The 14813-nt window shown below is 40.5% G+C and overlaps 1 protein-coding gene across 6 annotated transcripts in view; it reads left to right on the top strand.

Annotated features, from left to right (window-relative positions):
• The window catches only part of MFSD6 (major facilitator superfamily domain containing 6), a 46773-nt gene that overhangs the window by 29740 nt on the left and 2220 nt on the right, over window positions 1-14813 (top strand). For 5 of the 6 annotated variants that reach the window (XM_069021965.1, XM_069021969.1, XM_069021970.1 and 2 more), the window contains 4 exons: window positions 3454-3551; window positions 9430-9591; window positions 10163-10261; window positions 12021-12301. In XM_069021965.1, the coding sequence (XP_068878066.1) occupies window positions 3454-3551; window positions 9430-9591; window positions 10163-10261; window positions 12021-12301 (640 nt within the window). Of the gene's footprint in view, window positions 1-3453; window positions 3552-9429; window positions 9592-10162; window positions 10262-12020; window positions 12302-14587; window positions 14806-14813 lie in introns of those variants that run through there. The other variant, XM_069021971.1, reaches the window with a different exon arrangement.

Below are 14813 nucleotides of genomic sequence, written 5' to 3' on the forward strand. Positions count from 1 at the left end.
TTACTTGTATTTAGTCATCACAGTTTGAGGTGACTCCTCCTGGCTGCCTGCCACCTTGTACTTTCTGAACTTTGTATAATGCACGGTGTGTTTGAGAGGAGGCAAGCTTTTTTCTTTTTTTTTCAAAGAAAAATGGATAGGAGCTCATAACTCATCTTCTTTGACAGTTCTGTATATGTGTTGTCTGCTGCCTTCTAGTGCAGATATTAATTTTCCTATTAATAAGAGCCAATAGCCTCCAACTCCATATCCTTAAAACAGTCTTAGCCAGAAGCATTTGGCATTGATATTTTATCTATTTTTTTAATAGCTCAAAATTCCTGTCTTCTGGGTTGTTGGACTTCCAGATGTAGACATTGTTTCTGCAGTATGTGAACATTTATCATTCAGTCTTTCTTTCCTGTGCTGAGTGTTTGAAGACAGGTATGAGTACCAGAATTGCATGCATTGTAACAGTAGCAGGAAAAAATGCTGTTGAATGTCCTTGTAGAACTACAAGAAAACAGGCTTTACACCTTATCAGACAGAAGCTCAGTTTCCCTTTTCAAGTCTTACAAATCTTTCTGTTTCTACCATTGTATGTGGTGGCATATAAAACCCTTACAACAGTTTGAACCTGTTCTGTTTTCACAGTTTTTTTAACTAATACTCAAATTACTGTCCAAGCATTTTAAGCATGACTGTGTTAAATATGTGCTGAAAAAAATGCCCAATTTCTGACTTTATTAGCTGTACTGTTGATACACTTGTGCACTACATGTGTGCCTATGTAGTACATGCTTCTAGTGTTTCTTTGAGAGGATATTGGGATGAAACTCTTTACTGTGAGGGTGGTGAGGCCCTGGCATGGGTTGCCCAGAGAAGCTGTGGGTGCCCCATCCCTGTAAGTGTTCAAGACAAGGCTGGATGGGGCTTGGAACAACCTGGTCTAGTGAATGGTGTCCCTGCCTATGGCAGAGGGGTTGGAACTACTCCATCTTTAAGGTCCCTTCCAACCCATACCATTCTATGGTACTGTGACAAAAAAGTGTACAAAACTGGTTATGAAATATTTAGACCCCATTGTTGAATGGCACCTGGTGTCGAAGCATTCAAAACTGCCAGTGGCTTAAGATGATGTCAAGCCCTGAAAATAACTTCCTACTTGAGGTTAAGCTTCAATGTGTTTGTCTGACCACAGTTGCAGCATGTGAGTTTTTATGGGAAACAGAGACTGGTAGTCATGGCTGTAAACAGCTTAGACTCCTTGACACAAATATAGATTCAATGTTTTAGATGTTTAACCTGTGAATTGAATATGGTGTCTCTGTGGGTACTGCATATAGGGTTCAAAAGGAACATCTGTTTACATTTTCCATTTAGGTCTGATAAGGAGCCTAAGTGATTATTATAAATGCATTTTTGAAAAGACGCTGTAAATACACAGAAGTTCTTGTGTGACGTACCTCTCCAGAACCATATTTATAGAGATCTTCATAAACTGTAATTTACCTAAAATTCTGTATATATATTCTAACAAATTAAGAGGTAGAACCTGACTAAATTGCTGCTCTTAAACCCTGAATCTTTCTGCGAATGTAACATGTTGGAAAAATACAGGTAGGTGAGTGGTTAGTGATGATGGAAAAACTCTGAAGCAGGAGGAAGTTGCATCTCTGGTCCGACTGTGCTGGGGAACAGATGAGGTGGGAAGAAAGTTCTTGGTGAACAGACAAGTTTTTGCTAGACAAAAGTGAAATTAAAGTGTCTAGAAGTCATCCTAAACAGAGAGGTGCATTTGTACTGCTGCTGAGTAAAACAAGTGTACACGGTGAGGCAATTTTTTTGTGTTCCCAAGAGTGTGCATCACCCTGGGCCTTTCTAGTAGGGGAATGAAGACAGGAGCCTGCAGACTTTGTGAGTTTGGTTACCTTTTGTGGCCAATGTGTCCTAATACATTTCAGAAATGTGGCTGTACATAAGAACTACATTAAGTTGTGGCTAGGAAAGGAACCAAGTTATTTGTTTGGAACAGAAGGCATTAATTAAAGGATGAGATTAAATTTGTGATTCACAGCACAAAGAACAAGTTTGTTCTCATTATTGTATAACAGTGAAGTTTTTCATGGCTTCCTGTGTTTTCTTCCATGAATGCTTGGGCTTGTGTTGCCTAAAGGCAGCTTCAACCAGCTATTCATGGACCCCACATGTATCTGGAAGATTGGTTTGATGTATGACTGAGAGGGGATGACTTCCTGCCAGCTTACCCTACTTGTTGAAAGTAAATTCATGTTGTTGTGAAATGCACAGGTCTTTTTTGATATCACTGACATGATGAAAAGTATGCTACTGGGTTTTTCACTGTCAGCATGTGTATTTGGAGACCTCAAATGTTAACAAGATGCTGCGTTTTTATGATGGTGTCTCACTCTAGATTTTCCAGTGACTCTGTACCATTTAATTAAATCTTGGTGTGCATTTGTAGAAAAACTAACTGAAAAAGCAGCACAAAGAATAACGAGCCCTTTCACAGGGTCGGTGCTTCACCTTCATTATCAATTGCATTTATTTCTCTTATGCCAAACCGGGGTTCAACCAACAAGTCCTATTTGGACAATAAATTATCCTTGTCCCTGAAAAAAAATCTTTAAAGGTTGCAATAGCCCCCTTTCTCAAGCTGTAAACATGTTTTCAATAAAGTCTTTGTTTCCCAAGATCCATCTAAAAATAAGAGAAAGATAGCTGGATGAATGAGCACCCCAGGGGGAAGCTATGCTAAATCTAAAAACTGGAAGGGAAGAGTCAACAGGTTAAATGTGCAATGGGAAATGCAGTTCACAAATAGTCTTTGTATCTCATTGTTTAAAAACTGTTGTAAGCGCTTTTTTTTTCCTAAATTCTGAGATGCAGCATCTGCTGCTTTTCAACAGGATGGCTAAGTTTTATCCTGAGGCGTGTTGTTATAAACCATATTGCTTCTGTGGGATGTGTTTTAGAGTAGTTCTGAGCAGTTTGCAGATACTGGGACTATAAACTTATATTAATTGGGTTAAAATTAATTCCTTTAATACAAACCTGCTCCAGGCTTTCACTGAAATGGCAGAATGAATCTCTGGATGATTAGAAAAGAAGGTTTGGAAAGGATGTTGAATGCACTTAGAAATTATCTCTCTGAAACACAGTCCTGTGTAGAGTGTGGCATAGAACTACAGAGCTTAGTTAAAAGCTCAGTGGGTTTGCTGTCTCTTTGATTTTTTTTTTTCCTATTAGGATTTCAAATGTGTTGAATGGGCAAGAGGAGAGTTTATGTTTGGGTGTAGGACTTAAAGGATATATTTTGTGTTGAGCAAGTGCTGCTTTAAGCTGGCAAACTGTATGCATGCAAATAACTTCTAAATCAGTAAGCTATATTATAACATGCCAGAAAGGGAAAGTGCAAACTATCCTGACTTCTCCTTTCTTTATTTCCTTTAGAGTGCTGTATATTGGTCTTGCCTGTAACACAGCACGATACATCTACATCTCGTATCTGGAAAACGCCTGGACTGTTCTTCCGATGGAGGTGCTTCAAGGTAAGACAGAGCAGTAATGACCTTCCAGCATAAGATCAGCTGCTTCAATTTATCTTGTTTTCAAGTGAGCTATGGTTAAGTAAAAAACCTGGTATTTCTCTAGTTTTTTGACCACAAATACCCCAGAAGATGCAGGTTCATAAAACACATAAACCATTACTGTTTGTCATGGGAAAGATTTGACATCAAAAGGGTGGGTGTGCACTTGATTGTGCACAGTTCTCTGTTTATTCAAACAGAACTATGCTAGAACAACACACCCATTAAATAAACAAAGAGACAGAAGCATGAGCTGGGTACACACCTACTGCAAATCCTGTTTGGTGATAAATGTGAACTTCATCAAACGAAAGAGGTTGCAGTCCTTGAAAGGATGCTGCAAAAAACCTCCAAACATAATCTGGGTCATTTGGTCTGTTGAAATATTTCGGTTTTTCAGTTTGATCAGTATTTTTAGATTACAGAATTTTTGTTTTAATAGGTAGAGCGGAATTTCTCTCAATGCTAATAGAACTTCTTTAAGATACATGCCCTTTCACAAACTTATTTACAAGGACAGAGATATGGTCTATTGACAAGTAACTTGAGTCCTGTTTTCAAATCCTGTTGTAGAAGTCTGTAAGACCGTCATTGCAATGCTAAAGGATACATTGTTCTAACTTAGTTTTTATGAGTGGGTACCACTCTCAAAACCATGAAAAAGTGGAACTATTTTACTTTCTATTTTTCAGTATTTGAAGAATACCATTTTTGACCATCTTTTTAAAGCCAATATTTTGGTTTTATACGTTAATATTTAGAAATTTTTCCACAGATTATACTTAGAAGTTTTCTGTGTGCAGCATAACTTGAATTTAAATTAACTTTTTCTACTATATTTACAGAAGTCTTTGTAAGCTAGGCTTCGAGTTACAAAATGCCATTAGAGAGCACTGTGTGGATCTCTACATACAGACAGAGAGAGGTTCATTTGTGTCCTGGCTCCTTACCCTCCCAGCTAACAAAAACAGTTTATCATATTATAACTGCCACCACAGCAAGCTTCTGAATTTTGTTATTAAAAAGCCCCCAAACCACAACTATTGAATTGATACTTCATTGTTCATACCATGTGTTAAAATAGGAAAATATTAGAAAGAACCTGAAGAATGTGTTATACTCTTGCCTGCTTAAACATCTAGGGAAAACAAATGATGAATACAAAGCTTTGGATGTTGCCTTTTAGGTAGTCCTGTTTTAAAGATAGCCCATATCAAAATATAGGAAAAAAACCTTGTGGTTTCACCAGTACAGCCATAAGTTTGTGCCCGGAAGCATCCTATAAGTCATGGCTGAAAAATAAGTTTCTTGTACTTTGAATGTGGTTTTTATTCTGCTGAAATTTCAATATGAGTTGCACAATATGTAGGTTTGCCTTTACATGCAGCAAGGCTGTGAGGGAGTGGTTTTGGTGGGGGTTTTTGTGTGGCACAATCCTGAGTAATTGATATTTGAAGAAAAAATTAAGCACCTTCAAAATAATACTTTGTCATAAATGTATCTGCCAGTTGTTACCATATTTAGCCACTGTTGAATCATGGGCTCCTTGGTTGATCTGGCTATTTACAGGTATTTATAGTCAGCAAATGAGAAAGCTAAAACCAAACCAAACCCACACACAACTCTCCCTGCCCAGCCCCCAGGTCTCTGTGCTCTTTGTGCTCTTTTCAGCCTGCATCAGGTGTCCCTTGTTGGCCCCTGAAGTCCATGGGTGCCCTGTGTGTTTCTAACGACTGCCACTGCATTTGTGGGATTCCAGTCATCTCATTCAGTCTTCCAAATGGGGGATCAAGGTTACCTTTTTAGAAGTACTGTTGACTTTCCCCCCTTCTTTATTCATTTCCCTTCCTGCTCTTACCAGTTTTCATCTCTTCTAGAGTTGTTTTTTCTGCAGCAGTTCCAAGTCCTGTTTCTTTGGGCTCTGCTTTCTCTCCTGCATAACTACTGAATTGTCAGTGGCAGTAAGAAGTGACACCTTAATGAAATTTGGTGAGGTGGAAGCTCTTGTTTTTAAGTGAGCTCATTGACAGAGGGAAGCAAGAATTGTAGCTGCTTTCCCTGTGTAAGGATTAGAAGTATTGAAAACCAAAAATAGTATATTGTGTAGAACATGTGGGCTCCATGTGGGCCATCAAGTTAAGGGATCTTCAAAAGCCCTCGGTGAAGTCCTTGTTCTAATTGTACATAACTCTTTTCCAGGAAGCTGTCAAATTCTATGTAAACTTGAGTTCCATCAGCTCGACGGGTTTTAAGGCTAACAAAAATTTCAATTGCCTTTTGTGAAAAATTTATTTTTCTATTTAATATGTTTCTGCAATACAAGCAGGATTATCCCCATGTGCTGTGCTGAAGGGCATGGAGACATTTCTGGAAGATGACTGTGCAGACTTCCATCTATTGATTGTAATAAGAACCATGCTGTGTTCCAGCTGCTGTTTGTAGCTGGGGTGAGGACAACTCGCATTGCATTGCACTCTCAAAGGAGTAAATGAGGAGTAAACTCACTTCTCAATTTAAAGTTTTCAACCACTATGCTGTATTGACTTGCACAGGCATTGTATGAAAATAAGAGCTTAAGGCTGAATCTGTAATAACAGAAGATTTCAAGACATCCTTGTAAAGTATATATATCTATGTCATCAGTATGTGGGCACACAAGTAATCTTGTTCATTTGGCACTTAGTAGATGAAGTTTTGCTATCCTAGTTAGCTGTAATTTATTGTTCCAGGGCAGTGGTCCAGATTCTCTGGTAACAGCTATGCTAGCTCACCAATTTGCATGACAGGAATTTTTCTAAATTACAAAACTATATTGTTAACCTGAAAATGAGCTGTTTTCACTTGGCAGTTACTCAACAAACTCCAAAACAGGTCCTATTCTAAGAAGTGACTCCTACTGATGTTCCAGCAGCCCAGTTTTATGTCTAGAGAGCAAAGAGTTTGGCCTTTAGCTGACAATAATTATGATACATTTTTCTCTTGAAATAAATTTGGATCCCCAAATCTTCAGGTCATGGTTTACATATAAGTTATCCTAAATTCACTAAAATTACAAGCATCACTCTAGGGTTGCTGCACTTGTTGGAACTGTAGTGCAGATGATGAAATGGTGGTTAGTGGTTTTAGCATATAATGTCATAATATATATAGTGAGCAACTTCTTTTAAAAAGAATTGTGGTTAGCAGTAACAGTAATCCAGATCAGACTTCATATGCAAGTTGTGGTAAAAACTGTTCCAAATAGTCACTATTGTATAAATAATTATAAAAAGAATCACATTAATAATGTATACATACTAAAATAAAAAGGTTGTGCCTTTAAATGCAAGTGTATTGAGCTGATTTAAAGGTATGGATTTGTTTTCAGAGAAACCAGGAACACTGTGTTCTGGTGGGACTTTCACTGGTAGAGATGAAAACATCCAAGAACCTGTTGGTTAAGTTATGGCCTTTTGTATTTAAACAAACTCGGTGGTATTGTGCTTCACAGTTCAAATAATTTCTGATGTGTTTTTTATTTGCCTGGCTTTAAAAATTGCCTCACTCCTAATAGCTGATAAAACTGCATCTTTTATGTTAATTGATATACTTTCTAAACCAAACCCACTTTACCTATTTTAAATTAGCTCTGCTTTATTATTGGGACAGTTCTTGGTTTCTATTTGCAATGCATCCATGAAATCTACATTAAAAAGAGTAGAGACTTAATGAGTTTTAAAGCTCTTAAGCTTTTTCATTAGAAAATCTGTGAGTTTTAAAACCTGGAAATATAAATTGTAAGGTAATACAGACTCATTTTAGTGCAAGCATTTTGTTTTTCAACACACTGATGTACTATTACCAAAACTTATAGAGATATATACACATATATATGTATAACACCCAGAGTTTGAGGAATTTTGGGGTTGATTTGGAATGAATTTGACCTTTACAGCCTGGTGGACATCTAATGTGTATACCTGCACTATAGCAATTTCATATATTGCTATTTATCATTTTAACTAAGCAAAATCCAAATTGTTCCCTATGTTATAAAAGTATGCTTTCTTGCTCTTAGGAGTCTTCAGCCTAAATGCCTAAGTAATTATTTATTGTCCAACTGTTCATTACTAAGTCAAGTGTAGAGGACAGAAACATGTTGATGGAATCATCAATTGTGCCAATATTTGTTTAAAACTGAGGCAGTAGAGCTCAGGCATGGGTAAACTGCGATGACTATTTTTAATACCTCTGAAATAAGGAAAAAATATTCCCACTCAATCTGAGGGTGGCAAAATAGTTCAGGCTTATTTAATGTGTGATGAACTATGAAACTGGTTTGTTTTTCTGACTTCTCCACAATCCTGCCTTTTCCTGTCCCGTTCTTCCGCACTCCACTCATGCCCTCAGGCAGGTGCTCCAAGGCGAGGGCTCCACCTGCAGCCAGTCTCCCACACTGAGGGAGCTGCACTGGCCTTCCCTTAGCCCTCCTGGGGGAGGAAAAAGTGTTCCCAGCCCTGCATCTGCCGGGCACGTGCCAGATAGACACTTGCAAGATCTCTGCTGGGGGCTGGGGCTGCCGTGGGGCCGTGGTTGATGGCACTGAGGGCTGGGGCTGCCGTGGGGCCGTGGTTGATGGCACTGAGGGCTGGGGCTGCCGTGGGGCCGTGGTTGATGGCAGTGAGGGCTCTGGGGCTGCCGTGGGGCCGTGGTTGATGGCACTGAGGGCTGGGGCTGCCGGGGGCCGTGGTTGATGGCACTGAGGGCTGGGGCTGCCGTGGGGCCGTGGTTGATGGCACTGAGGGCTGGGGCTGCCGTGGGGCCGTGGTTGATGGCAGTGAGGGCTGGGGCTGCCGGGGGCCGTGGTTGATGGCAGTGAGGGCTGGGGCTGCCGGGGGCCGTGGTTGATGGCAGTGAGGGCTGGGGCTGCCGTGGGGCCGTGGTTGATGGCAGTGAGGGCTGGGGCTGCCGGGGGCCGTGGTTGATGGCAGTGAGGGCTGGGGCTGCCGTGGGGCCGTGGTTGATGGCACTGAGGGCTGGGGCTGCCGTGGGGCCGTGGTTGATGGCACTGAGGGCTGGGGCTGCCGTGGGGCCGTGGTTGATGGCAGTGAGGACGGCTGCTGCAGGAGTGAGCGAAGCGGTGGCAGTGCCCACTCAGGATGAGTGCACAGCAGGCACAGGGCAGGATGCAGCCACAGCAGGAGGGAGGCACGCTCAACTCTGCCTCTCAACAGCAGCCATGGAAAGTGACATCTTTGGCCTACCCTGAGGAGCTTGTGTGCTGTTCTGGACCATTCCACGCCCAAATGCAGAGTGTGTTGGTGTTGAGTTCAGAAGGAGTTTGTTGGGAGGTGCTGGGTTTTTGGGGGGAGTGAGAAGGGCAGGAGGGGATTGATTCTTGCCTCTGGAATGGCATGGATACCTCTGATACCGTTTGGATTTTATGACCTTTGTGCTGCCTTCACTGTGGCAGTAAGGAGACTGCTGAGAGACATCAATGGTTTAATTGCCTGCAGCTTGTAAAATTCGGACTGTATACCAAAGGCCCTGGGTCACTTCTGAAGGCACAAGGAATCTGGCAGAGAGACTTGTCTCCCTAGGGACTGTGTCTCAAGAAGAGAAGTCATCTTAGAGGGAGAAAGAGCTTCTGACAGGCTCTGCAGAAGGAGTTGTCCTGTCTCCCTGTGGCTTGGTTGCCAGTATCACATTACCAAAAGCTGATTTGTACTCTGCAGACATTTGTCACTGGAGGGATTTTGTTGGTTTTTCTCCATGTGCTCCAGCTGGTGAGTGCAGTTGCTCAGATGTTGTGCTGGTAGCCCGTGGCCCTGGTGCTCCTGACGATGTTTCCTTTCTCCAGGTGTCACGCATGCAGCTATCTGGGCAGCCTGCATCTCGTACCTCAGCGCGGCAGTGCCTCCAGAGCTGAGAACGTCGGCACAGGGAATACTGCAAGGTCTCCACTTGGGACTGGGCAGGGGATGTGGAGCCATGGTTGGAGGGGTTTTGGTCAATTACTTCGGTAAGGAAAAATCATATGGAAAATTTCAATTTTATTTATTCTGGTTTTACTGAACTGTTGGCTTTAAACTTATTTATGCTGTAGGTATTGTTATACGTTAAAGAGTAATACACTTTGTATGGATCACAGAATCATAGAACTGCTCAGGTTGGGGAGGGCCCTGAGATCTCCAGTCCAGGCCTGTGATCAAAGCAAGGTCAGCACTACATTCAGACCAAATTGCTCATGGCTTTGTTCTGTCAGTGTTCTAGATTGATTAAATATGTTACACCTAGATATTTTCAGTATTGTGTTGAATACCCGACCTGATCTGTAAGTAAGATGAATGAATCCTTTGTGAGAGAATAGGTTGATACTATAAAGCCTCTCGATGAACAAATGAGAATCTAATTACTTGCTTAAAAATCCTTTGCAAAGCCTGTTGAAGAAGTGATGGGGGAGGAAAATGTAATGAAACAAGCTAATAAGAGGCTGCATGGGCAATATATAGTCAAGAAGCATATAATGCTGACTCATTTTATTTTATTAAGTAAGTAGGTTCTCAATTTAGAAAAAAAAAATCTTATTACAGGTCCTGCTGCCACATTCAGAGGAATAGGGATGGCTTGTTTAGTGATTCTGCTTCTGTTTGCACTGATCCAGTGGATGCTGGTTCCTGATGAAGAAGAAGGTAAATGTTCATGTCACAAAGACACTACAGAATTAGAAGTAGTGAAAAAAGATCTCTCTGTAGCTGCTCTGGCAGCTTTAATTTTGTATGTTTGGTGTCTTGACTTGGATTTTGACAAAGCAGTTTGTTTTCAAGAGGGAAGTTTTTGTCCTGAACAATTAAGACATTTAAGCAGTATGCTGCTGCTGCTGCAAGAAGGGTAGCATTGAGTTCTTGAATGTCCATAGAAGGAAAGCATGATATATTTTGCTGCCTGTATGTCCTCTCAGTTCTGGGAATCCCTTAGGTTAGTCTTAAGAGCTGTAGTGAGTCATGTCAGTTGCATCAATTCTTTAAGGTCACCTTGATCCCACTTCGTGCTCTCATGTTCTACTAGTCAAAGCCACCTGCCAGAAATTGTAGAGATGGCTTCAGAGGACACAAAATAGTTTGGTTTTTTTTAAAGCTATCTCCTCTCTGTGGAACTTGAACTTTTTAATCTCTACTTTTATCAATATAAAGGCTAACCAGAAATTAAATACTTGGAACAAACTTAGAGGTTTGCCACAAATCTAGTTCCTACAAAGACAAACTCTGGCAAAGTGTGAAAAGTCATGAATTTTTGAGCTGCTTTTTACCCAAATACTTCCCAATATGAGCTTTGAGTATGAAATGAAAGTTAGTTTTCTTCAACTGGAATATGAAATTAAGTAGTTACCAAGTTTCCTGTACTGAAGTTTTCAAATATATATTTTGCTTGTATTTTCTTCACCTGTATTCAAATGATAATGGCAAAAAATGGAAAGATGAAAAGGATATTTGCTGCTTCAGTTTCCCATCATCATCTAGTTAATTACATGGGAATCTACAAAAGTCCAGTTTGTTCAAAGTGCCCTTATTCTCTTTGTTTCTGTCTTTTGTTTTCATTTAATACACACTACTCATTTTAACAGTGTGTATGTTAATTTTAAGCATGACAGTAATTAGGCTGCTTTCAAGCAGACCAGTGGGATGAGTAAAATGAAGCATGTGGTCAAGTGTGTGCAGGAGTAGTCTCTTCATTTCTTCGCTCCCTTGCTTAAAATATCCAGTACTATCTAGGAGTTTGTAAACCAAATGTGATTTTATAATTTTGAAAAAAAGGTATTTTTAATCTGTAAAATATTTTCTTTGGAAAAAATATTTTTTCAAAGTTTACAGAATGTGTTTTTTACAGAGAGCGCACAGCTAGTACTGAAAATATCCCCCAGTTACTAAAAATCTGTTTAATTATTTTTTGTATAAATACTCTGGCTCTTCAGGATTGTAAAGCACATTGGGTTGGGTCTTGGCAGTCATTTTATGGACGACATTTCAAGATAGCTATGAAAACTATTACAGTTTATTGGAAGACCTAAGATATGTAAAGGTCTCATGGGAGGATTTCTTCCTTTACCTGAAACTCTTTGACAGATACTTTGTGTCTTCCAGTGTGTCACTATCCTTAATTCTTGTCTCACTAACTGCATAACTCCCCAGTAACTGTTGGGAACCACTGGAGTTTTTCATACTCCTCAGCCCTTGTGCAGTGGCACAGCAGCCATGCTTGTCAGGCACCAGCCACGTTTCCCTAACCAGACTGTGCTGTGTCTGGCTCCTGGCTGTTCGTGCCAGTGTTCTGCTTTCAGGGCACTGATAACCATAGTGTGAAAGCAAGAAACACTTCATGCTCATTGTCTGCTTCAGATTTTTTTTTTAAGCTTGTTGGCTTTGTCAGTGATTATTTTGTTTTGAACTTCAGAAAAGACAATGCTGGCAGAAAGGATTCCAGTGCCTTCCAGTCCTGTTCCCATAGCAACTATTGACCTTGTACAACAGCAGTCGGAAGATATCATGCCTCGGACTGAGCCCAGACTCCCTCCAAAGAAAACTAAACACCAAGAAGAGCAAGAGGATGTAAACAGGCCTGCATGGGGCATCAGTTCTTCTCCTTGGGTCACCTTAGCTTATGCTGTCTACCAGATAAAAGAGATGGTTAAACTATCCAAAACCAATCCAGCTCCTGAGAATCAGCCTTTACAGGTAATCCTCTAATGTTCAGGAAGTTCTTATGTAATTTTAGCTGCTTGAAAACCTTTATAGCTCTGTAAATCTGTTAGTACCTGGCAGGTATATTCTATCAGCTTGTAATAAAGGTGGACTTGTGACACAGTAGTTGAAATACTGTGTGAAATAGAGTTGTTTTCTATATATAATGCAGCAGGAATAACTAATTTTGCAAGTAGTGTCTTCCTGAAGATGGCAGGAGAAGAAGACACATGGAAAGGGACTCTGTTTTATGGATTTGGATATATTTGTTTACATTTCATATTAGTTGGAATGTGCAGGTTATGCATTTTGCAAAATTTACAAGGTGATAATTGAACATGAAGATGCACAGCTGCTTAACAGACTGTAAAATTATTTTTATTTAGTTTTGCTTCCTTAGATGATGCTGTCAGACATCTACATGGTTGCTGTGTGCCAGACAGCTACTGATTGGATACAGAGCCTTCTTTTCAAATGAAGTTAATCTCTTTTTTAGCTAGTTACACCAGATAAGAGCCATCCCGGGACTTAAAATATCTGGTGGCTGGTGCTTACTGTGCACCATTCCCCTTCTGTTCAGTCTCTCCCCAGAACAGCTTGTAATAGCTTCCTCAGTGGTTGGATGGGCTTGGATCTTGAACTTGAAATGCTCTGGCCATGCCTTTCAGACTGGAGCTGGAGCACGCTGCTAAGCCCAGTAGGGAAGTGCTGCCAGTCAGGGTTTAGAGCAGCACAGTCAGTCTCAGCTGCTGTGTTTACCTGTCTGGAAGGAGTGGGTGAGGCTCCTTCTTGCACCCAGTAGGAGTAAACACAGAAATGCTTTTTCCTCAAGTGCTGTCTTTAGCAATGGGTAATTTGGGATATGAATGTGTCTTGGGGTGACGTTATGATGTGTATCCCATATTGCTGCCTATGCCCAAAATTAATTTATTTTTTCCCGAACCTGGGAGGGGGAAGGGGTAGTTGTGCCTTCTCTCAGAGGATATATTTCTAAATTTGGCCAAACCGGAACAGAATGTGAATCAGCAGAGCAGTGTGTAGGAATTTCACCTGGTCACCTGCCTTTCTTACTTGACTTTATTCTTGGAAATGTGTTACAAGCGTGCTTTAGGTTGGTTGGGGTTTTTGTTTGGTTTTGACTTTTCCAGAGACAGAGAATGTGAGCTGAAGATATCACAAGGTCTCTGACATCAAAGTAATGTGTCCAAACAAACTGCTCAGTTTCCCGCTGCAAATGCCCTCAGGGTCTTGGTTAAGCTGCCTCTGTTAAATCAGAGAAAAAAAGTTATACAGAACTCAGGAAATGAACATGGCAATAAAATAATGTTTGGTAGGTGTGTGGTGTCTGAGAGTGGCTTGTCCAACACTGTTGGACACAACCCAGCTGCTTCCCTGAGCACTGTGAAGTGGCCAGAAGGGCTTTTGTGCCTGTTCTCTATGGCATATGGTCTCTTCATTATGCCTTTCTTCCTGTAAAAATACAGTGCTGATATAAAAGTACTTATTTTTGATGTGCCAAAATTCAATGCACCTCATTGTATCATTTTCTTCATCATGCATATTCTCCAGAATTTCTCATCCCTGTTTCAGTGCTCCAAGAAGACAAACCTGTTCCAAAATATTTCAGATTTTGTGCTTGGTCATTTACTTTAGGCTGATGATATTAAAATACTGAAACTAGAAAAGGCTGTCCAGGTCTCTTACTAAATATATTAAATAGCTTCCTTAAAATGAAAATAGATCATTTGGAAGGAGGGTTGGTGCACAGAGAATTAGTGACAAAAATGATTCCTTCTTATTTCATAAAGATTTTGGATCAGTTTTGCTTCTGCTTGCTTATACACATACTAGCCTTATTCTCTGTGCTTCAATGCAAACAAAAAAATCATAGGCAGTGCATCACCTTCTAATGAAATGTGTTAGTGTGCAGGTTTGCCGTTTCAGCCCTGGGAATGTAACTGGTGTTTAAATGTGCTATTATGTTCCCTGGTAAGGCTTGTTTGAGAAGACTGGATGGATTTGTTCATCAGCACAGCAAAAATCCTGCCGGTCAGGAAGTCTGAGCAGTATCTTGGGGAGGGAGGGATCAACTGAGAAAAATGGTATTTAAGAAGCATTTAAGTGAAAAAAAAAAAGTGTATTTAAGTGAAAAAAAAAAAGTTATGGACTTGCTTAGTCAAAAGAATTATCTTGTCTAAACACTTTGAAGTCCAGTTAATTGTTTTTTTCCCCTTGAAACACAACAAGTTTGTTTTTTGCATGCTTCTTGGGAAAGTGCAGTTAGGAAAAGAGATGGAAGGTAAGCTGCTGTCTGCTTGCTATTAGTGTCATCTGGATTTAAATGTACTACTTTTGCTTTGCTGCTTTACGTTTGACTTGTTATGTTGCGGGCATTCAAAGCAAGTGCTTTGTGACTTTCCAGCAGTGCCTGAATGCATCTGGGGGTGTGCCAGGGGGGAGAGTGTCCTGAGCGTTCATGGTGACTTTTGGCATGCAATCCTTTCCC

This window comes from Aphelocoma coerulescens, chromosome 7 (genome assembly GCF_041296385.1).
Source record: "Aphelocoma coerulescens isolate FSJ_1873_10779 chromosome 7, UR_Acoe_1.0, whole genome shotgun sequence".
Taxonomy (NCBI): domain Eukaryota; kingdom Metazoa; phylum Chordata; class Aves; order Passeriformes; family Corvidae; genus Aphelocoma; species Aphelocoma coerulescens.